Here is a 23,445-nt window from a genome sequence, read left to right as displayed (position 1 = left end):
GGTTAATTTGCAAATGAAGCAGTCTGTTACGAGGCAGGTATGGACTGTGTGCACTGACGATAGTTAGCCCCTATAGCTACTGATTCTTACACTACAGACCTTTTATCTACAGTATGTCCGGGATCGCTCTGTATATGTTCATTGGCTTTTGCCATGCCAGCTCAATAGCTCACATTATATGGTAATCACAGAACAATGTAGATTTAATGCTCACATCACTAGATGTGATCACAGAAAAGCAGCCCGACGGTTTGTGAAAAAAGATCTATTGGAAAGCTAGCACTTTTAACTCGACATTACTGTGACGGTTATCAACAGTGAGCGAAGTCAGTGCGGCCACAGGGAATCCACATCAATGTAACATTATTTTTCACTCTTAATGATAATAAAAAAAGAAGCAAAAACAAGTTTGTCCAATAGCTCAGCACATAACATCAGGCAATCATATGGTCAAAACTAAATAAAATAAAAGACCCAATTTTTTTGCAAATGAATTGAAACATTCTCCATAATAACAGCCATTGCTTGCAGTTACAGTTACAACTCACTGTAGGTTACTTCTCTTTCACAAATGTAACATTGCCAAATGTCTACACAAACATATAGGCCTACCTTGCATACAGAATCATATGTGGTGAGGGAAGCCTGTATTACTTATTTTCACACTTAAGTCACTGTACAGTCTTGAAATGGATATTGCCCTCTCAAGCACATGATCGTCGCTATCACTGAAGCTATTTCAGTGCCTTAGCACTTAGGCCATCTACCAAAGAAAGTTCAAAGTGGAATGAAAAACATGAACAAAACATACGATAGCAGAGCACATCCTTTTAGGGTACAGTATGAACAGGAAAAAAATATATATCCTAGAGTCATTAAAATTCCCTGGTGGAGGTGGTTTTAAATATGAATTCCAGTAGGAGAGGAGGTGCGATGGAACTCGGTCACAGTCCTCTGGGTGGTGGCTGTTGTGGGGACAGTGGGGGGAGGGGGGGCGGGGGGGGAACATAGAGGCCAGGGTTGGGTAGTGAGAGGCAGCGGGCTCATAAGCCCTGCTTGGCTAGGGCAATGGTGACGTCCTGGGCCAGGGTGGATAGCTGGGGGGACTCCAGCAGGTTGATGCTGCCCGTGGAGGACAAGTGGCTGATGTGGTGTGGGGACGTGCCCCCGTTGCCCGCCCCCGGGGAGTTGGTGACAACGATCTCGGCTCCGTGGTCGACGCGAGCCTTGGCCGTGTCCCGGAAGGTCAGCTTGTGGCTCTCGATCTGAGGTAGAGAGGGAGAGGTGTTAATCATGGACGCCCGAGGGACCGGCGTCGGTTGTTGTTTCAGCCTAAAGTAGTCTGCGCTGTCGGCTGCGGCTCACCATGACGTTGCCTCCTCCGGGAGTGTGACTAGTGTTTCCCAGAGAGCCCACCTTGGAATGAGCCCCTACTTTGAAGTCCACCTTCACACTCTCAATACGCACATGACCACCCCCTAACAGGCCAGGAGAGAGGAGAGGAAAATGGAAGAGGGAATTAATGAATCAATCAATGCTCATATAAACACTCATCGGTACTTTTAACTATGTAACTATACAGGACAAAATGCCTGTGGGAAACAGCATTAATATTTAATTGCTATTTGAGCTTGGAGATTGAAAATGTAGGACTTGGCTGAGTTACAGTAAACAGAAAGTATATGCATTTTGAATGAAAACGATGTAATGCAGTAGAGGACTGTACAGAGGCCTCTATCAGAGATTCAACTAATGATGTATTAATCAAATCATCATTCAGCACTATTACTTCAATGTCCTGTGGCGATTACCTGGCCGGTAATTAATGTTGGACATTGATCCACATTTGGCGGTGACGTGGCTCATGTCATGCTTCTTGGTCTGAATTTGCACCTGAGAGAGATAGACACAGAGGTTGTCCACTACAACATGAGTATATAGGCTGAGGAGAGAGAGTCTGTTGGACTGCCTAGATTAGACAAAGCTACACATACTGCAGAACAGCATCCTGAAAAGGTGATGAATATTCATGAGAGAAAAAATGCATCATCATGACGAGTATTCACTCTATTAGATTGGCATACAATCAAAGGAACCATCAGGGAAGGTGACACACACAACATTGTTGGATGATAGCATTGATCAGTACAAATAAACTAGCCACTAAAACTCTACTGCAACCATTAAATGGTGTACCATTATAAAGCATTATTAATATTTGATATCCCAATATATTGCACTTGACCAAATTGAGCATCATTACTACCTAAAGATACAAATGTATTAAACATGCTATGTGACATTAAATCATTAAACATTTCTGACAGTCTTTAGAGGAAAAGGAATAGACTTTGAAAATGCAATTTCTGGGGATGAAGAAAGATTAAGACAATCGGTGACACAACACAGGACTGAGAATACACACAACATACACACAACAAGACGTGATCCAGTTAACTAGAGGGAAGTTAATGATCTACCAAATCAAAGCAGGCACTAAAACCAGAGGCCCTAAACACATTGATCAAACACAGAGGACACAAGCAATTGAGTGATAAGCCAGAGACCAGGTGATTCAATTAAACTTTATTGTTTAGTGTCCACGAGGATGTTACGAGGTGAGTGTGTCAATATGAGCGTCTCGGGTTGTTTTGAATAACCTGTCTCTAGCTATTGTGGGGCAGACATAAACACCATATTGAAACAGCTATTGATTTGCATGCTGGGTATAGGTTAGTGTATACATTCACCACGAGACAGCTGTGCTTTGCGCCACGGGTCAACATGCGGCACAAACGTCTTCTCACAACAACACCCTTTAAACAAATGATGATAAGGCCAATTCACCTTATTGACCGCATAGCACAAAACACAGTTATCACAGCTATCACTAAACACTGACAAAGGGATCCCAGGATTCACTATGACACATCCATGCCTATTGGTTAGTGAGTGAGAGCAAGAGAGCTTGCTGGGGGTGGGGGGTGGGGGGGGGGGGCTAGTGTGTATAGTGGTGATGATGTGGACACTCACGTTTCCCCCGCCTGCTGCATACTGGATTTTCTCCAGGGAGCCACATTTAGACTGCACATGGCTAAAGTCCAGTTTATTAGTTGGAATGAAGACCTGTGGATAAACAGGGCACCTTTTTATCCAAATGCTGTAACACACACACACACACACACACACACACGCGCACACACACACGCACGCACACACGCGCACGCACACACGCACGCACACACGCACACACGCACACGCTTGCGCGCGTGGGACTCCGATGGTAGAACTGGCCCTGTGTGTATGGGGTCACAGGGCATTGATACGATACTAACGTTGACAGATCATAGCATCGTAATAGAAAAGCATCAAACTGAAAAAGAAAAGAAAACGTTTGTGTGGTGTTTCTGTTTGGTGGTATATCGTTTTGAAGTTATAAAATGAACATTTAAAAAGTCTATAGAAATGGGATAGCAAAATAGCAGAACATTAGCTCATCAAAGGATTCATGTTGTAGTGATTCCTGTTCTGATGTCCTTCCGGTCCTGTTTGAGGGGATAATTACTGAATATAAACTGATACACGCACACAATACAGATTGATTAACCCTTGAGAGAGAGGAGTACATTACACCAGTTAAACCAGGGGGACATGCAGGATTGTGGTGTCTACAGGGACCACAGCTGAAAGATAGAAAGGGTTGCGAAAAGAGAGATAAAAAGAGGAAAAGAGAGGGAGAGAAAGCAGTACCGTACATACATTGCCTCCACGGGGAGAGTGCCTCAGATCCGCACTTTGACTGAACATGACTGAAGTCCAGCTTCTGGTTTGAAATGTGAATCTAAAAATCCAAAGTAAAAAATATGTGCCTCTTTAAAAAAATAAAATAAAAAATGTCATGCACCGAATCGATGAATGTGTACACATGCATTTTCATTACCATATATTTATATCCATGTTCTCTTAGCATTAAAATCAGATTATGTACAGTAAGTGGTGGATGTTATTTTGTTATTGTTATTTTGTTTTATCTTAAAAAAAAATATATATATATATATATATATCTTTCTCTTCTATGTCATTTGAAAACAAAGGATGACAAATAAACTGAATGAAAAACAAACGGTCTGGGACACAGCACTTCACGATGACGGGAACAGCCAAGGGAGATACAACATGCTGCTACTGTCTCTGTCAGGACAGGAGATCCCTGTAGACCAAGCTAGTCTTTCGCTCATCAACCAGACCCTGGCCTGGATTCTCCTGTCAACTCCTCTTAGCTTGAGACGCACACACACACACAAACACAAAGACACACCCGCACGCACACGCATGCACGCACGCACGCACAGTCACCGAAATACACAACGTTAACCACCTACGCCACCGAAAAGTTAGCCATTCGATAGCACGGGGGGGGGGGGGTATTTCCACATGAAGAGTGAGCTGACCATCACAACCCAGGTCACACACACATTCTCCTAGGAACTCTTCTTCCACTTTGCTATTCTATCTACTCGACAGCTGCTAATGCAGTACATGAACCTCCGCAAGGTCAGGCAAGGACAAAGCACCAGAGGTGCACAGAGTGGCTTCATAAAGCAGACAGCAACAAATACAAGTGATAGCTCACAGAGGGGAATACAAATCACTGCAAAAATACAGCATCAAAAATGCTGAATAATCCCATGTGGTTTTCCTCTTTACCACAAGCAGTGCGCAGGCCGGGTGTGCTGTACCGAGCCCCTCTCAGCCTTCCTCCTATCAGCAACTCTGGGCTTCTCAACCCCCCTCTCACACACGGATCTCTCACAACAAAGGGACATGGGCAAAACAAACCAACTTGGGATTAACCAACTCATTATAAAACAGACTTTTAGAAAGATTTAATAACAGAAAATAGGCCTTGGCTAGCTGGCCCGGCTCAGCTCACTAGTTCAACATAGCACTGGATTTCACTGAGCAGATGCAGCTGGAGAGCTATGTGAATGAGGGAGAGACTAGTGTGGCTAAGCTGAGGACAATGGAGTATGATGATGTCGCTGCTGGGAAACCACCAGAGAATAGACACTGGCATTACCGTTACATTGCTTGACATCAAGAAGACCATGGAAAGACTGGTGCTAGCACACACGAGGCCCCTGGTGAAGACATCCTTGGACCCCCTGCAGTTTGCCTACCAGGCAAGACATTGGTGTGGATGACGCCATCATCTAACCTGCTACACGGTGTTCACTCCCATTTAGATAGTGCTGGCAGCAGCACTGTGAGAGTCATGTTATTTGACTTCTCCAGTGCATTTAACACCACACAGCCCTTACTACTTGTGGATAAGCTGCTGAGGATGCAGTTGGACTCCCCCACTGTTTCCTGGATGATGAACTACCCGACCAAAAGGCCACAGTGTGTACGGCTGGTGGGACGTCAGTTGGACACAGTGGTGAGCAGCACTGGCGCCCCCCGGAGGACAGTTCTGGATCCTTTCCTAAAGGATCGAAGCTGAACTCTCACAGCAGCCTGTGTGGGGCTCTGAATGGGCCTCTGCTGCAGATCCTCTTCTGCTTCCACCAGTGGGCGACCATGCCTGAGACTCAACATTTGCTTTGAGGTGGAGATACAGACAGGGAGAGGGACAGAGAGAGTGAGAGTCTGAGGGCGGGAGCAGGTGCAGAGAACACCGAGAGGAGCAGAGAGGACGCTTCATACAGTGTGATGGATGGGAGGAGAGGAGACAGAGGAGAGGAGGTGGGTGAAAGGACAGCCGTCAGCAGTGGTCGCCTAGATAACAGAGGATATACAGAAACAGAAACGGCAGCAGTACAGAGAAAGTCAGAGAGAGCAAAGTAGAGTCGTTTAAACATACAGGTGTTGTGTTTAAAGGTGATCAGTGTCGAGTCTTACCTGGCCGCCTTTAGGCTGGTGCTTGAGGTTGGCGGTGGAGCCGACCTTGGACTTGACGTTGCTAAGGTCCGGCAGGGGCTGGTTGAGGACGCGCAGCTGCTTGGGCGTGGTGGAGGGGGACTTGGGCGGGGTGCGGAGGACGGCCACCTTCTTCTCCTGCAGCAGGCTGAAGGACCTGGGCGTGTGGCTGCCGGGCGTGCGGCTCCCGGGGGTACGGCAGGAGTAGCTGGGCGGGGTGCCGGGGGTCACGGCGGTGGAGCCGGGGGTGTGGGGCGTGGACGCGCCGCTGCGAGCCGACCGGGAACGCGCCGTGTCCGTGCCTGCGGAAAGACGCAGAGGTCAAAGGTCATGTTACAGAGAGGGCGAGAGAGAGAGAGAGAGAGAGAGAGAGAGCAACAGCAATACAGTGATAGCCCTGCACTTGAGCGTAGATGAATGATACACATGAAGGCGATCCACAACATATTTAATATGAACTCAACTCAACCTGATGATAACAAAACACGATCTTGTACATTAGATCTGAAGTGCTGCACTTATACAGAACATTCCGATTAAATAAATTGAGAAAATAACTTGTATAGTGTAGATAGAACAGACCTAGAACATGATGGAGCATGCAGACAACACAATGCAATGAACACACACACAGACAATAGATCATGTTCCTAACGCTGCCCCAGAGACAGCATAAGCCGTTAAATGACTTCCTGGGTTGATGACTTCCTCATTAAGACAGACAAGATGGCGATGCCCACAGAGCTTGTGTAGTGAGAGACAGGCGGGTGACTGACTGGAACTAAGTCTCTCTACCTGACACACTAACGGATCTTCCAGACCTGTGCTCCCCCCTGGGCTCAGTACGGATAGCTACAGGGGACAGGGGGGGGAACGGGAGGATGAGGAGGAGGGGAATAGATTGAAAAAGAGAGGGAGGATATTTGAGAAGATGGAGGGTAACGACCAAGAGGAGGACAGAGGAGGACAGACAAGAGGAGTGTTGAGTTGAGAGAGAAAAAAGTGAGAAGATCACAGAGTAGGTTTGTTGTTAGTTAGTAGAGGAGACTAGGGTAACAGGATCCTAGGGTACCTAAAAAGGAGAAGTTGTTACGATGTGTCTAAAAATGTGTGAAATCGAATTGAAACGTTAATTAATCTACAGTACAGTTCTGTGTTCTGACATGATGCTCGCATGGTTAGTGAGATCAAGGCTTTTTGAGAAGGCGGTGAATATTAATATTCATATTAGTAAAACCATCATCACAGATAGGTATTAGTGATGAACGGGGGGGGGGGGGGGATTCTTACAGGTTGGCCTGCGGGGGGTGCTGGTGTTGTCCGCCTGGTCTGCTGAGGGGGCACGGCGGGGCAGGGAGGAGGCTGGCCTGGGCAGAGAGGACCGCTTTTCTGGGCTACGATAGGTGCCCTCCTGTCACAAAGACACAGATACACAACGTTAAGGGACACGACGATGCTTCTTAACCGTCCTGCTCAAAATACTCAACATAGTGGTCGGTATGGTGCTGCTTTGACCGGGGGGAGGTATGGCTTATCCCGCCTTACCTGCCCGCGCAGCGACGGGGAGTGGTGGGAGCCTGCAGAGGAGGGGCGGTACAGCTCTGCCTCCACCAGGGGGCGCCGTTTAGTGAGGGAACATGCAGAGTACGAGCGGGGGGGCATGAGAGTGTCCAGCTGCCTATGTTGGTTAGTCAACTTTATTACGGCACGGTGGCTGGGGCTCTGGACAGTAGCCATGGCAACGCAGGCAAGGTTGGCATGCAGGACAGACAAACAGACGAACGGACAGAGGGACAGACATGACAGACGGGAAGGGAATGAAAGAGTGAGGAGTTAATAGAAGTCATGGATGGAGGACGGAGTAGTATACACAGAAACAAAACAAAGCATGCTCTTCAGTATCAGAGGGGGTTAGCTCATGCTTCAGTGAAGGGTTAATCAAACCAATGATGCTAACATGGTTAGAGTAGAATGGAGAGCTGATACGGCATGGGTTATTATCAAGGTGAACATGAGATGAACAACATGCACAACATGCACAATACCCCTTTCCTTCACACCAGGAATGTGTATCTATTGCAGACCGACAGTAGTCATGACAGAATGACATCATTTGGTTGTGAGGAAAACACCTGCTGTGACTGAGGGTGTGTGTGTGTGTGTGTGTGTGTGGGGGCGGGGGGGGGGGTACTTACAGCGGTCCTATCCACGGGGGCCACACTAAGGGGCTGTCGGGCTTCCATGGCTGAGGAACACATAGAAAGAGAGACACTGGATCTGTCAGAACTAGGCCAGCAGAGGGCGACATTGGCGAACACACAGACACTCACACACACACACACACACACACACACACACACACACACACACACACACACACACACAAACACACACACCCACACACACACACACACACACACACACACACACACACACACACACACACACACACACACACAGCAGCAGCAATGAGTGAATGCAGCAGACACTCGACAGTAGAAAGCTCCACCACATATCTCTCTCTCCCTCTATTTTTTTCACACACACACACACACACACGCACACACACACGCACGCACGCACTCACTCACTCACTGCAGACAACCGCACTGGATGATTCCATAATTTTCACCAAAATGAGGGCTGAAAGCATGTGATACTACATTTGAGATCAATTGGTTGGTACCTTTTCATTGGAAAACCCAAGGGAGCATTTCTGACAGGGCTTTACTTTTTCAAGGCCAAATTCACCCAGATGTCAGTTCACACAGCACCCCAGACAACAACTCACACTGTCATTTCCACCAGACAAAAGAGAAGCAAGGTATGGTACAACAGCTCAAGTCAAACCATATAGGCACATGGTCCTCTCTGGAGCAAAACTACACCTAATCCACCCAAAACATGGAGCTCAAATGAAATGTAAAAATGTGTCAAATAAAAATAACAAATACATACAAATAAAACAGAAGCAATTCAAACTGTATACTGTAAAATGGGATAAATGAAAAACGAAAATAAAATGAAAATGAAAACAGCATAGGAGCCATCGACGATGAGTCTGAGTAGCACAGGATGTTTGCCAGCTACATTGCACCTGGTTCCCAGTGAGAGGGTCACCTGTGGGCCTGCGTCTAGCAGAACCGTGATGCGGAGCAGGTCTAGGCTGTCTGACTGCAGCTTTGACTATGCTCCTCCGCGAGGGAGAGCGGTTCTGGAGGACTGACACCTTACAGTGGTCAGCCCTCTTTATCCCCACTAGCAAAGAGGAGAGACAGAGTTAACAACAGCATGGAAGGAGGGGAAACACATGGGTGTAGATTGACTGCTCCTCTCTTCATCTCCTCTCACAGTGTAAGCAAGAAATACCAACATCATTCAAATACAAAACAAAAATCATTCAAATACCAAAAAAAACATCCTTTCTGCTATGGTACAGTTTGTGTCTCATGACCTAGTGCCTAAAACCTTTACATGGTGACACCAATGTCATTTACATAGGGGGTCTATACACAAGACAATTTAGAAACTCAATCAATGATGGCAACCTTTTTTCTTCTTCATCTCCTCTCTGTGGTGGAGGCCGGGCTCTTTGCGGGTGGTTTTGTGCTCCGGAGTGGAGATGCGGCCCTTCCTTCGGTCAGAGGCCCGTTTAGTGGGCCTCTCCTCAGGGGGCGTCCGTATGGGACTCTGTGATTTAGGCAGAGCTTCGACCTGCTCTGTCACTAGGCTCCTGTCGTCATCTGCAGCACACAGGGAGTGACACAGGACTACATCCCCACAGACCTAGCCCATCTACATACTGTATGCCACATTTTCTTGCCTTGAAAATATACAAATGTAATATAAATGACAATAAAAATATCTTTGGCCGTTGGTCTCGGTGTAAAAACACTTTCTAGAAAACAACACTGAATTATGTGAACGTACAGTAACAGTAAACATGTTTGGCAGTGTTTGCATGCACATCTTGGGAGTACCTTGAGAGTCCACCCAGCCACTATCTGTGTCTAGGATGGAGTCGTCCATGGTGGTCTCATCATTTGCCTTCTCATTGGTTTGGCTCTGGAGCATGTCTTCCATCTTCTTCAGACTTGAAGCCTCCAACTCAATCTCCTCTCCAATATCAATGGATCCAACTTCCTCTTTTTCCTCCTCTTCCTCTTTAACTTCCCCTTCCTCCTTATCATCTTCTTCCTCTGCACCCTCCTCTTCCTCCTTAGTGTTATATGCCTCTTTATCCACCTCTTCCTCCTTAGACACCTCTTCCTCCTTATTGTTGTCTTTCTCCTCAGCCAACACTTGCTCCTTACCCCCCTCTTCCTCATCTCCCTCTGGGGTTTGTTGTGGCTGGTCAGAGAGGTGAAAGCGATGGTCCGCATCATGCCCTTCATCAGTGGTTTGTGCATTAGGACATGATTCATCCTCTAGGAGGGCCTTAGCCTCTTCATCAGCCACTTCAGCCCCTTCCAACACCCTCACCTCCTCTCTATCCTCCTTCTTCTCCTCGACTTCCTCTAAGATCTCCTGTGGCTCCTCAGCCATTTCTATGTCCTCCTCACCCTCTTCTTCTTCTTCAACCTCTGCCTGGGGAATAAAGATGACTGGGACAGATATATGTGGTAATACAGAGAATGCCGGGACATTTTTCTCTGACCTGTGCTCCTCGTGGCCTGCGACATCCTCCTCATCTGCAGTGCTTTCATTGGATGGTGTTGGTGATGGTTTATCAACTATAGCTATAGCCTCCTCCTTTTGAAGGACAGCCTCCTCTGCTACTGCTGGTGTGTCTGGTTCACGTTCATACTTTTTATCCTCCTCTTTTACACATTCTTCTGATACACCTGGAGGTGGTTTCATGGGTCCTGCTGTCTTTTCCTCTATTTCTTGAAGAACCTCAGCAACCACATCGACAATGACCTTCTGCTCTATGTGCGATTTCTGCTCCGCTCCCTCCATCTCTGGCTTCCTACAGTCCATTTCCTCGGCTCCTGACACCACCTCTGGTTTTACCTCCAGTGTGGGATCAGCGTTGCTTACCTTCACAGTGGCTAACTCTGACAGTGTGGCAGGGGACTCAGTGGTCACATGGGTTTGGGCATCCTTACCTACGGTCTCGGTGGAGAAGGTGAATGCCATGTCAGGTGGAATGGGAGAAGCCTCTCTGGAGGGGTCCTGCTCCAGCTCCACCTCAGGAATGGCTTGGCTTTTGAGATCCCCAGGCAGACCACTCTCCAGCCGGAACTCTGTCAGGCGGTCTTTGGATGGAGCCACTGGGATCCTCAGCCGGTCCGGTTTCACACCACTTGGGACAGCTCTCTCGAGTATCAAAGTAGACTTTATCGGCCTTCCAACGACATCTTTCCTTTCCGTCTCGTTCTCTACCTTCTGTTTGGACGACTGACAAGTTTCTGTGCTTGTCGTGTCTTCTCTCTCATCCGATTGCGTTTCCACTTTTTTGTCTCGCTTTTCCTCAAGGTCTTCCTGCTCGTCGTCGCTGGCAACCTCAGGGCAGGGGAACAGCTGGTGCGGTGAGTCCATGGGGCTGTGCAGGTCAGCGGGAGACGGCATTGGGCCAAAGTACTCACTGAACACACAGTAGCCAAGCTCCTCCTGTTGGCCTTCTCCTCCCTCCACCCTGGGAGCCTGGTTCCCCAGGGCCAGTCTGGCCAGAGAGTTGCCCACCAGAGCAGACATGTCAGCTGGGACGGACCTCCTCCTCATCTGCTCCGACTCCCTTTTCTCCGAGGCTGGTTTTGGCCTGACGCCAGCCAGGTCCAGCATCTCAGGCAACTCAGGGGCATTTGATAGGTCATCTCCAAAGTGGTGCTTCATGATTAACGGTGACTCTGGGCCTGAGTTCTTGGAGGTGTCGTCCGGTTTTGTTGTAATGGTTGGGACGGCTATCTCTGGAGTCATAGGAGGAAATGGTGAATGACTCTCCACTGGCGTGGTGCTTATTGGAGGGTAGGTGGAGGACTCATCAAAGCTTCCAGGGATAGATGCGAGCCTTGCCCTGCCTTCCTTCCCTGCCTGACCCATAGACCCAATGGTAATGTTCAGAGAGAGACTTCTCTGCTCCAATGACATTTTACCAGGTATCAATTTACATGTGTCCTTTCTAGGGAGATCCTTCAGCTTGTCCATGGCACTGTCACTTGCCACCTTCACCTGTTCTGATGCAATGAGACTGATTTCACTTTTTGAATCAGCTTCTAATTCCTCCTCTGAGGGCTTCTTATCTTTGACAGCACTGAGTTCATAGTACCCTTCTGGCTCTTCAGAATCGCTTTGTGTAGACGTCTCAAAATAGGCTGTCATTCCTGACTCATCCTTTGAATGGGTTCCAAGTTCATCTTTTGAACTAACGTCCACTATATCTTTTGAAGTATGTGTGTCTGTGAGATCACCAGAACCAGCTATGGGTGTTTCGGGCCTTAACTCCTTTCCTTCAGTCGTCTTTTTGTTAGGTGTTTTATCTTTGTTCTCCTCAGTCTCTGATGATACAGCTCCATCTGTTGATGCTTTTTCTTCTGTACACACTCCAACCCCCCTGCCCCTGTCTTCACTCTCCTGACTCATCCCTCTATCCATTTTCTCAGATTTGATCACCTTTTCTTCACTATCACTCTCTGGGTTTTCCGACTGGCTAGATGTCGGTTCCCTTTCCATCTCCTCCTCCACGTCATATTTGAGAGGCTGAAGCCCAGCTGTAAGAGGACGTGAGTCAAGCTCTTCAACCGAAGGTGGTTTCTCAGCCGTGCTCCTGGGTTCCAGTGTGTATTTCATCTCAGGTGCCACACTGGGGGCATGTTCTGTCTCTCGCCCCTTCTCTTGTTCCACTGGGTGCTGATCTGGCTTCTCCGATGGTTTGGGGGCAGGCTCTGTGAGGCCTTTCTTCTTTGGAGAAGCAGAGGTGGACTCAGTATGGGCTTGCTCTGCTCCTTCAGGTGTCTCTCTCTCTGTGGTGGGAGGCATGGGGCTCTGCTTTGAGGGTGCTCCCTCTGGGCGTTTCTCTGCCATAGGGTTAGGTTCACTGGGGAGGAGTTGCTGATCCACTGGCTTCTCTGGTTCCAGTGGCAGGGCTGTAAGGAAATCTGCAGTGGTCTGTTCTGAATGACATTAGCTTAGCTTCTCTTGCAGTGTCCACCAGCTAGCCAGCACATCAATACACAGCCTTCTACACACGGAAACATCTGTCCATTAAGCACAATGCACAGCACATGGCATAGTCTTTAGCACCAGGAGCCAGTGGTATGAGAGCAGTGCAGTCCATGACAGTCAGGATAACAGCAGATGACACCAGGAGAACGTGCATGACCATAATGAGCGGGAATGAGGAGCATGATGGTTGATGAATGAAACTGAATATCAAAATCATTTTTGAGATTCCTATTGTGTAAACCTTCATTTTAAAGATAACACAGATTCAACATACTCGTACACACTTTACGTAGAGATGTCCTTGTACTATGATGTATATAGTAAGTATATAATGTATTTTGTGACAACATTGTGTTAGCATGCTGTTACAAAGTACATTCATTATTGCTTTGTAATTGCAGAGTAATGAGGTTGAGTGATTTGTGTTACTACAACAGTGGAATAAGTAATAATTCAAATTCATACAATGCAATTACCAAATGACTAGTGACATGTAGTAACACAATGTTGTTACTATAGTAAATACAGCTTTACTACACAGGTAGAGCTGAAGAGATGTTTGTTACATAGATCACAGTGCATTGAGAATAGTATTGTTCATTGTGAAAAGAACTTAAAAATGGTGGTGAATACAACTTGCGTCAGGAGTGTAGTATAGGTAGACACAGTAATAGTAAAACAGAGACATACCTACATTACAGTTTGCTTACACTGACTTTAGATGAAATGTCAGCAACATGATAAAGCAAATGATACAGAAGAGACTTAAACACATTGTACCAGAAGCAAAAACAAATGAATCATGATAAAAAGCAGATTACGATACAACACATCGAACATTCAAGAACATTGACCTTCTCATTTGCAATGTAGCTGGCAAAAACACTGAGCAATGACTTCAAAACAACAGGTTGGTCTCGGGGGGGCAGCCCTAGCATCAATGAAGAAAGCACACTATGAGAGTAGCACATGAAATCAATGTGCTATGTAATGTGGCCATCACATTAGGCGGCCATCAATGTAATCGATGTGCACACATGTTGCACATTGCAACAGCAGCTACATGTACTAAATGGCATGGATCGCTATGCACAAAGCTGCAGAAACAAAACTGCCAGCAAAGCTAGTGTCTGTGTCACAGCCTGGACACAAGAACCACCAGGACACAAGAAGTACCATTGTGCCCACTTATAGTGAGCATAGAGAGACAGAAGGAAATCATGCAAAGTAGGACAGATGGACAGACAGACGGACACACACACACACAGACACGCACACATACACGCACACACGCACACACACAAAAATCCAAACACACACACACCTTCCTGAGATGGTTTCTCCAGGTCAACCTGATGGGTTCCCCCATTGAGGGATTCATGGGTCTCAGCCTGCTGACAGGGCAAAGCCTGGTACTCTGTTACAATATCTGCCTGCTCTAAGGAGATCTCTGCAGGCTGCTGATCAGTCTCCTCCCCTTGATCATGGGACCACTGATCAGTCTCCTCCTGAGCTGGGAACTCCTCTGAAGCTGCTGTGACTTGCGTCTCCTCCTCCTCCTCCTGCTCCTTCTCCTCCTCATCATCATCAGGGAGAGCAGTGAGAAGCTCTACTCTCTCCTCTTTGAGAGTAGAAGGGACAGAGTAGGGGAACAGGTAGATGGGACAGGGACAACACACTAGGGTTACATGAGATGACACTAGTGAGACACTTTCAGCTCTGTCGGAGGGCAATGGACATCATTTAGTTTCCCGTATGAGGTGTGTGCCTATGTATTTCTTTATTTTCTGTTCATCAATCATACGGACAGCACTTTATCTTAGCATTAAAAGCAATATTATAATATGTATGTAGCATTAATTTGTATTTTATTAAGCAATTATATAATACATTGTGTTATCAATGATAAATACATGGAAGGATCCGGATATTATCAGGGTTATAGCAAATTATGTGACAGCAGCTGGTGAAACCGGGAACAAGTCTTCAACCGACGGACCGTTCACACTTTTATTCAGAAAAATGTAAATACATTTGTCGTGGAAAATCAATGACACACTCTCTAGTCAAGCCAAAACATTGCAATGGAATGAATTCGGTAAGTAATCCCCACTACTACCTAGTTAGAGTAGAGTAGTGGGGATTACTCACCGAATCCATTGCATTGCAAAGTTTTGGCTTGACTAGCGAGTATGTCACTGATTTTCAACAACCCTGAAATGTATTAAATTTTTTCGGAATAAAAGTTCAGAACATTTTGATTGGTTGGCGACTTGTTCCTGGTTTCCCAGATGCTGTCACATTTAGTCTCCCTATGAGGTGTGTGCTAATGTATTTCTGTTCATCAACCATACAGACAGTACTTTATCTTAGCATTAAATATAATAGTATAATAAGAGGCATGCAAACATGAATATGTATTTTATTTAATTATATAACACATTGTGTTATCAATGATAAATACATGGAAGGATCCCGATAATATCAGGGTTATATATCAAATATCAGGGTAAAGGACGATTTCAGTAGTCTAGTCTGCAGTAACAAGCAATGAGTGGTACAGTAATTCCATGCAGTGGTGTAGAGTGGTGATGGACAGAGGCATTTGAATCTAACAGTATGTGGACAGGTAGGTGAGGTGATGGGGGATAGTTAGTGTGTGTTTGTTTGTAGCTAGTGGTCGGTGCTGTGGAAAGAGCTGAAAGCCACCCTGTGATCTGCAGCAAGTGTGCTGTACACCAACAGGAAGAATGAGCAGCAAAAGAAGCAGTAAGAGATAGAGAGAGGATGGGGGGGACATTCAGAGAGCCTTAGAGGGTGATACTAGAGGTTTGGCAGTGGAGGGATAAAGGAAAAAAGGATATCCCCAGCCTTAAGAGGTCAGTGAGGGTACAGTGCTAGCATGTCCACACACACACACACACACACACACACACACACACACACGCACACACACAGTCAAACAAACACACACACACACACACACACACACACACACACAGTCAAACACACACACACACACACACACACACACAGTCAAACATACACACACACACACACACACACAAATATACAGCCCCCCACACACATACACAGACACACTAATATCGGCATGAGTCCACAATACACTCAGACACAAAGAAAACAGAGAAAGGGATGAGTATCTATACCGATGTCTAAAGGAAAACACATGGAGTAGACTCACTATGCATGCAAAGGGAGGACGTGGCTGAGACAAACAATGAAGGGACAAGAGGACAGAGTAGAGGCGCAAATCACGTCATGCAGGTGCCCAACGCATCAGAACTCAGAGGAAGGCGTGGATGTGAGATACACTGTGAGCTATCTACCCCACAATAGATACTCTACACTTCATCTTCATCACGTAGGTCCCTATCACACTCCTCCTCTCACCTCTCCCTACCTCGTCCCTCTCACACGCAACGATCTCTGAGTGTAGGACGGAGTGTGTGAGGGTGCGTTACCGTACCTTGCTCCATCGGTCCGATCTGCTCTGCAGACGGAGAGGGGGGAGGGGAGGGAGGCAGGTTGGCAGAGTCGTCCACTGTGAAGGGGAGAGAGACAGACAAGGGAGAGGACATGGAGGGGAGATATAGAAGTAACAGAGCAGTGTGCTGGGGCTCCCTAGTCTGCGTGTCTGTGTTGAGCCGTGTGTGGATCGTGCAACAGGGCAGCTTTGTACCAAGTACATTTAATCCCCGTGAGCCTCTCTGATTGGATTAACGGGGGGTAGCCTTTTTAGCTGATTCACTCCCAGATAGAGATCCGATAGACTAGTCTCCCACGCTGACAAAGACAAAAAGAGAAACTCATCTTCAAAGCTTTAATGGAAAAGCTGCGCAGAACAGGAGATCGAACACTGAGCGGTAAGCGGATATTGATCCCATCTTCAGGATACTGTCCTTGTAAATGAGTGTTGAGCGGGGCAAATGGGAATGTGTTGCAAGATTGTGGCTGACCCCTCACATCCAGCTCACAGCTTGTTTACATTACTCCCTTCTGGACAGCGCTACAGGGCCACCAGGACAAAAACATCAAGACACTTGAACAGTTTTTTCCCCAAAGCCATAGCCCTTCTCATTAATTGCTGATCATTGTACCTTGCACTTTACATGTTCTTGCACTTAGTTGTACAGTATTTATTCATAATATCCACTCATATTGGTACTGTATATTTTGTCTTGAGTATTGTCGTGTTGTCGTCTTGTTGTTGTATGTACTGTAGCTTGTTTAGTATGGTTGAATACCAAATCATGTTCCTAGTGCACTGCACATGGCGAATAAAGTTGAATTGAATTGAAGTTCCGTGCGTCTGCAGTGTTTTGTAGTCATTATGCCGGCAATGGCCTCGCTTCATGCGCTGACGGATACTGAAAATGAGTCATAGAACTCAAGACTAACAGTCTCTTTAGAACCAATGAAGACATAATGACACAGTTGGGGGGGGGGAAAGGGATTCACATACACCTTACCTTACGACTACACTACGTCACAATGGCCATAGCGCCACCCGGTGTTGTGGAGGAGGTCACTGTAACCTTTTCTGTGTAACACGACAGAGCTCTGTCCCTGTCTGTCACTGGCGGCTCAAACACCCCGCCGACTTCTACCTCAGCAGTGCGTAGGCCTATGCTTTTCATTTCGGCGGCCATTTTAATGGGTAAGAGCAGCCATCAAAGCATACGTGAGACGCTGGCTGCCGCGACACGCCATCTAGAGATTCGGACTCTCGCCTATTTTTTCCACGTGCCGCACGCGCAAAGGCAAAACTCTATGTACGAAGATAGGGCTGGCGGTAGCAGCTCCAAGAGCCTGCAGCAGTCCTGCCACGCACACGTTACTGCTGAGGTAGAGGTCGGCGGTGTGTTGGAGCCGTGAGGCCTACCTGAGAGCAGCCTCCTAGCGGAGTTGTGCTGATGCTCCTGCTCTTCCTCAAGCACTGCCACAGCCTCAGCTGTCACCTCCTGAACAATACGGGCTGACACTTGCTCTACATGACACACACACACACGTGCACACACACACACACAAACACAAACACACATGGACACACACATATGGCGACATATAAATACACACAAACACGCACGCACACACGTGTACACACACACACACACACACACACACACACATGGAAACACAAGTATGGCAACATATAAATACACACAAACGCACACACACACGCACTGAATATCATGCATGGAGAAGACATACAAGTGGACACGCACTCATGTCATTGGATGACCTCTGCACTAATGAACAGCAACCCCTCAGAGATGATGAAAGAGAACAGAACTAGGACTGGACTAAGACACATATTTTTTTTTCTTTCTCTCTGATCTGAGTGAATGTCTCATCTCCTGTATCTCTTTTTTTTAAAGTTATTTTTTTTGAGTGGGGCAGTCCCACTCATATTTTTCATTTTATTTGACAGATACAGTGAAGATTTAGCCAGGAAGGATGGGTGAGAGAGAGAGGAGGGATGACATGCAGGATATGTCCCCGGCCGGATTCGAACCGGGAGCCCTGCGGTACATGGTCAGCGCTTAACCCGTCATGGGACCACACTAACAGAGTATTTCTGTTCAGGTAGATAGGCTAGCTACGAATCGACCCAATCTCAAGGACAAACCTGCGGTGTGATGTCATTCACAAAGGAGCTATGGTTCTGAAAAACCAGGCCAAGTGTGAGAGCCCCTCCCCGCCCCCCGCCCCCCCCCCCCCCCTTCAGCTATCTTTGCAGAGCACTTACCTGCAGTTCCTGCATGGCCAGTCAGATCACCATGGTAGCCGTTCTCTCTGCCTGCAGTGTACGGGGCCCTGTGGGAGTAGCCGTTTTCCCCGTTACCAGCAGGGGGCGCCGCTGCCGCGTCCTGGGCTCCGTTAGGGGTCCAGGGAGAGGAGCTGTCCTCTGGCTGCCGACTGTCTGCCATGCCAAGACACTGGAGGCCTTTCCACTACTGCAGAGAGAGAGAATGAGAGAGAGAGAGAGAGAGAGAGAGAGAGAGAGAGAGAGAGAGGAGAGAGAGAGAGAGAGAGAGAGAGAGAGAGAGAGAGAGAGAGAGAGAGAGAATGAGAGAGAGAGAGAGAGAATGAGAGAGAGAGAGAGAGAGAGAGAGAGAGGGAGAGAATGAGAGAGAGAGAATGAGAGAGAGAATGAGAGAGAATGAGAGAGAGAGAGAGAGAAAGAGATGATTGTCAAATGACCCACAGCTAGCTCATCATGACGTATCTGCCACACACCACTTGCACAACACGGCAAACAGTTTGGAATTCTACCACTAGAGGGCGTACACCACCTCCTGACGATCCTGCTACGCTAGCTCAACCAGAGCACTTCTTCTTTGTCCCTGTCAAAGATCCTACTGAGGGGAGGCTAATAAGAGAGCCATGTTAGGAAGGGGGGAACTAAAAGGGCAATGGAGAGAACCCAGGGACATGGTTTAATGACGTATCGGAAGGGCTACACTTTATTTTAGGGAGCATAGGAGCTTGAACAGCATCCTTTCTTAGCGGCGACATGAGGGAGCGAGAAGAACGGTCAGGCGATTCATCGAGGTTTCTCACACAGCCTCTCAGCCTAGTATAACGTATTAGAATCACGTAGCAAGAACATAAAATGTATTGTAAAACCTAATTGCTGTCAGGAATCAAAGTGAATCCCAGCCAAGGTTATACGGCGAGTGCTCTCCGCAAGGACTCCTCTCTACCACTATGCAAATGGAGCTCTTTATTGCTGAGCAGATGAGCCGAAATGAGGAGTCAGCGCACACTCTCACTCCCCTCTTGATACAGGCTGGACTGAACTGAACTGAACTAACTGAACCGACAGTCAGTCGGGGAGGAAGGGGGGGGGGGGGGGGGGGGGGGTCTTACAGATGGGCGTGACAGGTTTCCCTGTAGTGTGCTATTAACCCCCTCGACACAGCAGGCTTTCCCCCCCCTGATCCGTGCTCAACACGGTTTTCCCGCAACCCTCATTAGCTCTGATTAGCCACAATAGCTGAAAAGGATTAATTTATTCAGAATTCATCCAGCCCCGAGGGACAGTAAAATCCGTTGACAGTTGACGAGCGTGGCTGGTTATCCATGTCTTCAGAGAGGAGGAGGACCTGGTTCTGGTCTGAGGATGACAAAAAAAAGTGTTGCAGTTCCTCCCTTGCTGCTCAGAGATCCTAAATGGGTTCAATATCAGACACCAGCTGCAGCAATCTCCCTAAACTGCCAATTAGCATGACTCTCTCTCTCTCTCTCTCTCTCTCTCTCTCTCTCTCTCTCTCTCTCTCTCTCTCTCTCTCTGTGTGTCTCACTTCTTCTCTCTCTCTGTCTCTCTCTCTCTCTTCCTCTCTATCCATTCCTCTCTCTCTCTCATTTCTCCCTCTGCAACTGCATTCAATCACTTTTCTCTCTACATCAGAACTCTCTTCTGTTCTCTCTCTCTCTCTCTGTCGCAGCCTGCAGGGCTGGGTGTCAGCGAGTGCTCACAGTCAACTGGGTTAATGTCTGCTGCAGTGGGCTGGAAGGATCTAGAGCTGGAGCTGAGAGGAGATGGAAAAGCCCCGCTGACACTCTGAGAGACTGGGCCACCGCTCCACACTGACTGCTGGGGAGGTTGCCAAGCGGCACGTCTCGCCCAGCTGTTGCTATGGAGAAACACAGGCACTGCTGAGTCTACCGTTTTCCAGCACTTTGGTATCAAACGTATCAGGTTTATCAGGAAGTCCTGATTAAGGATTAACCTCAGATTGATCGGGTAATGAAAGGCTGTTTCCATGGATTTTGAGTTCATCTATCTACATGATCCTGAGTCTAGTCAAACGCAAGCTCTCTGCTTTGTTTTGATACGGCAATATAGTATCTTAAAAGGAAATATCTGTTATCTCTTCAGTTCACACATAGCTCTCTCTCTCTCTCTCTTTTTCTCTCTCTCTCTCTCTCTCACTCTCTATCTCTCTCTCTCTCTCACTCTCTCTCTCTCTCTCCCTCCCTCCCTTTTTCTCTCTCTCTCTCTCTCTCACTCTCTCACTCTCTCTCTCTCACTCTCTCTCTCTCTCTCTCTCTCTCTCTCTCTCTCTCACTCTCACTCTCTCTCTCCTGACACCTTGTTAGCCTCCAGCCAAGCCTGTCAGCCCGGTCTGGGCTAATGCCACCTGACAGCCTCCACCCCATTACACATTTAGCAGCCACACTGTGTGCCAGGGCACCTCCCTGGGCATGGAGAACACCCACCAGACACGCACACACACGCATGCATGCACACACCCAGGCACACACCCACACCCACACCCACACCCACACCCACACAACGCGACACAGACACACGCGACACACACGCACACACGCACGCGCGCACACACACACACACACACACACACACACCGGGGGGAAAGAGGCTCAGGGTCTCATACCGCACATTCCCTCGGAAGCTGGAAGTCCTCTCCTCTCCTCTATCTGCCTGGACCCTGAGTCAGAGATCCTACCCACGTGAAAGAGAGAGGGCTAATGACCAGAGAAAATGTCTTGGACTGGATATTCTGCTGTGGTCTCTCTGATCTCTCCCAGTGGCTCTGATTGTGTGGAAGGCTCCAGTCGACAGTGTGGGAATGTCCCAAGACAAGGGGAACGCCTCATTATATCATTTCTGACACTGGCATTTCAGAACGTTGGAACATGCAGGCTGTAATAACGCCTCATAAAGAGTGTGAGGCTCAGGGAGAATGAGAGAGAAAGAGAGAGAGAGAGAGAGAGTGGGAGAGATTGATGGGTGGTTTGAGATGATTTGCTTTTGGCCATGGCACTGACAGGATGCCTCTGGGAGTGTTGAGTAGTGCTCAGCTCAGTGGGCCTCATTAGCTCTCTCTCTCTCTCTCCCTCTACCCCATAGCCTCCCTCTCTCTCTCTCTCTCTCTCTCTTTCTACCCCATAGCCTCCCTCTCTCTCTCTCTCCCTCTACCTTATAGCCTCCCTCTCTCTCTCTCTCCTTCTACCCCATAGCCTCCCTCTCTCTCTCTCTCCTTCTACCCCATAGCCTCCCTCTCTCTCTCTCCCTCTACCCCATAGCCTCCCTCTCTCTCTCTCTCTCTCCTTCTACCCCATAGCCTCCCCCTCTCTCTCTCTCTCTCTCTCTCTCTCTCTCTCTCTACCCCATAGCCTCCCTCTCTCTCTCTCTCTCTACCCCATAGCCTCCCTCTCTCTCTCTCTCTACCCCATAGCCTCCCTCTCTCTCTCTCTCTCTCTACCCCATAGCCTCCCTCTCTCTCTCTCTCTGTACCTGGTCAATGTTCAACACCCTCTCCAAACCCTAATGCAGTGATAAACGTATAGACCACATTCATATCATGAGCACATTATAATGCTCTCTCTCTCTCTCTCTCTCTCTCTCTCTCTCTCTCTCTCTCTCTCTCTCTCTCTCTCTCTCTCTCTCTCTCTCTCTCGGTGATGGTGATCCGCCTGTTCTCCTCTACAGGCCAACCTCCTAAACTGGGTCAATCATCTCGCCTCCCCGAGTGCAGCTCATCGGAATGTCACCGACCCTTTTAGGAGACGGAATCCCTGCCAGCCAATCACAGCAGGTCAGCCTGTCTTTAATCCTCTCTGTTCGGGGGGGGGGGCATCCCTACCTCCGTGGCATCCCTACCTCCAATAGCGTTCTGAGAGGACAAGCAAGGTCATCGTTGTCCTTAAATTACCTCCAGAATAGTCTTTATTTACCCCAAAGTCGGCAGATATGGATATAACCCACCCCTATCCGTTTCGGATATGGATATCCCCACGCCTATCCATTTCGGTTGACTCAGCACCAAAGGCAGCATTCAACCAAGTGTGACTGACCAGCATCACATCAGCATCCACCAGCATCCACCAGCGCAGCACCCAGAGCACTGACAGGGCTATGGGTGAGGTCTTTATTTTCACGCTGTGAGGATGTGTGTGTGTGTGTGTGTGTGTGTGTGTGTGACTGTCAAATGGCCCCTGCAGGGCTGCTGAAGTGAATCCCTGTACTGGTTCCTCTACCCTCTACATTGACTCAACAATGGATCCTCTCATAAGATCTGCCCACAAAACCACTGACAGGAAAAGAGATGCACCAGGCTGACCCACTCGCTGGAAGCCCAAGGGCTGTGACCAAGCAGGGTTGTGATCTCATCCATGGATGGGGGGTCATGGATAGAACCCCCTCTGATATTAAAATAAACTTTTCAAAGGCCGGATAAAAAATCATGTCAAAGGTTTCCATGAGTCATGTCAAACAGTCGTTATGCATTTCTATTTCCATATAAATAAATAGATAAAGCCTGCACAGACGACGGTGGGTGACGCTCCAACATCCTGCTGGAGAGT

At 47.8% G+C, this 23,445-nt stretch overlaps 1 protein-coding gene across 1 annotated transcript; it reads right to left on the bottom strand.

Moving 5' to 3' along the window:
- Positions 1-1,043: 1,043 nt before the first annotated feature.
- On the bottom strand, positions 1,044-19,037 carry LOC308158233 (uncharacterized protein; the record flags this gene model as incomplete). The annotated part of the gene is made up of 15 exons (XM_080531827.1): positions 1,044-1,265; positions 1,366-1,478; positions 1,812-1,893; positions 3,034-3,126; positions 5,902-6,221; positions 6,715-6,771; positions 7,210-7,330; positions 7,435-7,597; positions 8,115-8,164; positions 9,095-9,177; positions 9,468-9,662; positions 10,125-11,828; positions 16,574-16,648; positions 17,990-18,094; positions 18,857-19,037. The coding sequence occupies 15 exons, from the start codon at positions 19,035-19,037 to the stop codon at positions 1,044-1,046; spliced, it is 3,564 nt and encodes a 1,187-aa protein (XP_080387953.1).
- Positions 19,038-23,445: the final 4,408 nt, after the last annotated feature.

The sequence above is a fragment of the Nansenia antarctica genome (genome assembly GCF_963989245.1).
Source record: "Nansenia antarctica genome assembly, chromosome: 5".
Taxonomy (NCBI): Eukaryota; Metazoa; Chordata; class Actinopteri; order Argentiniformes; family Microstomatidae; genus Nansenia; species Nansenia antarctica.
The sequence above is the reverse complement of the archived record's forward strand: the minus strand, read 5'-3'. Positions and strand labels throughout refer to the sequence as shown.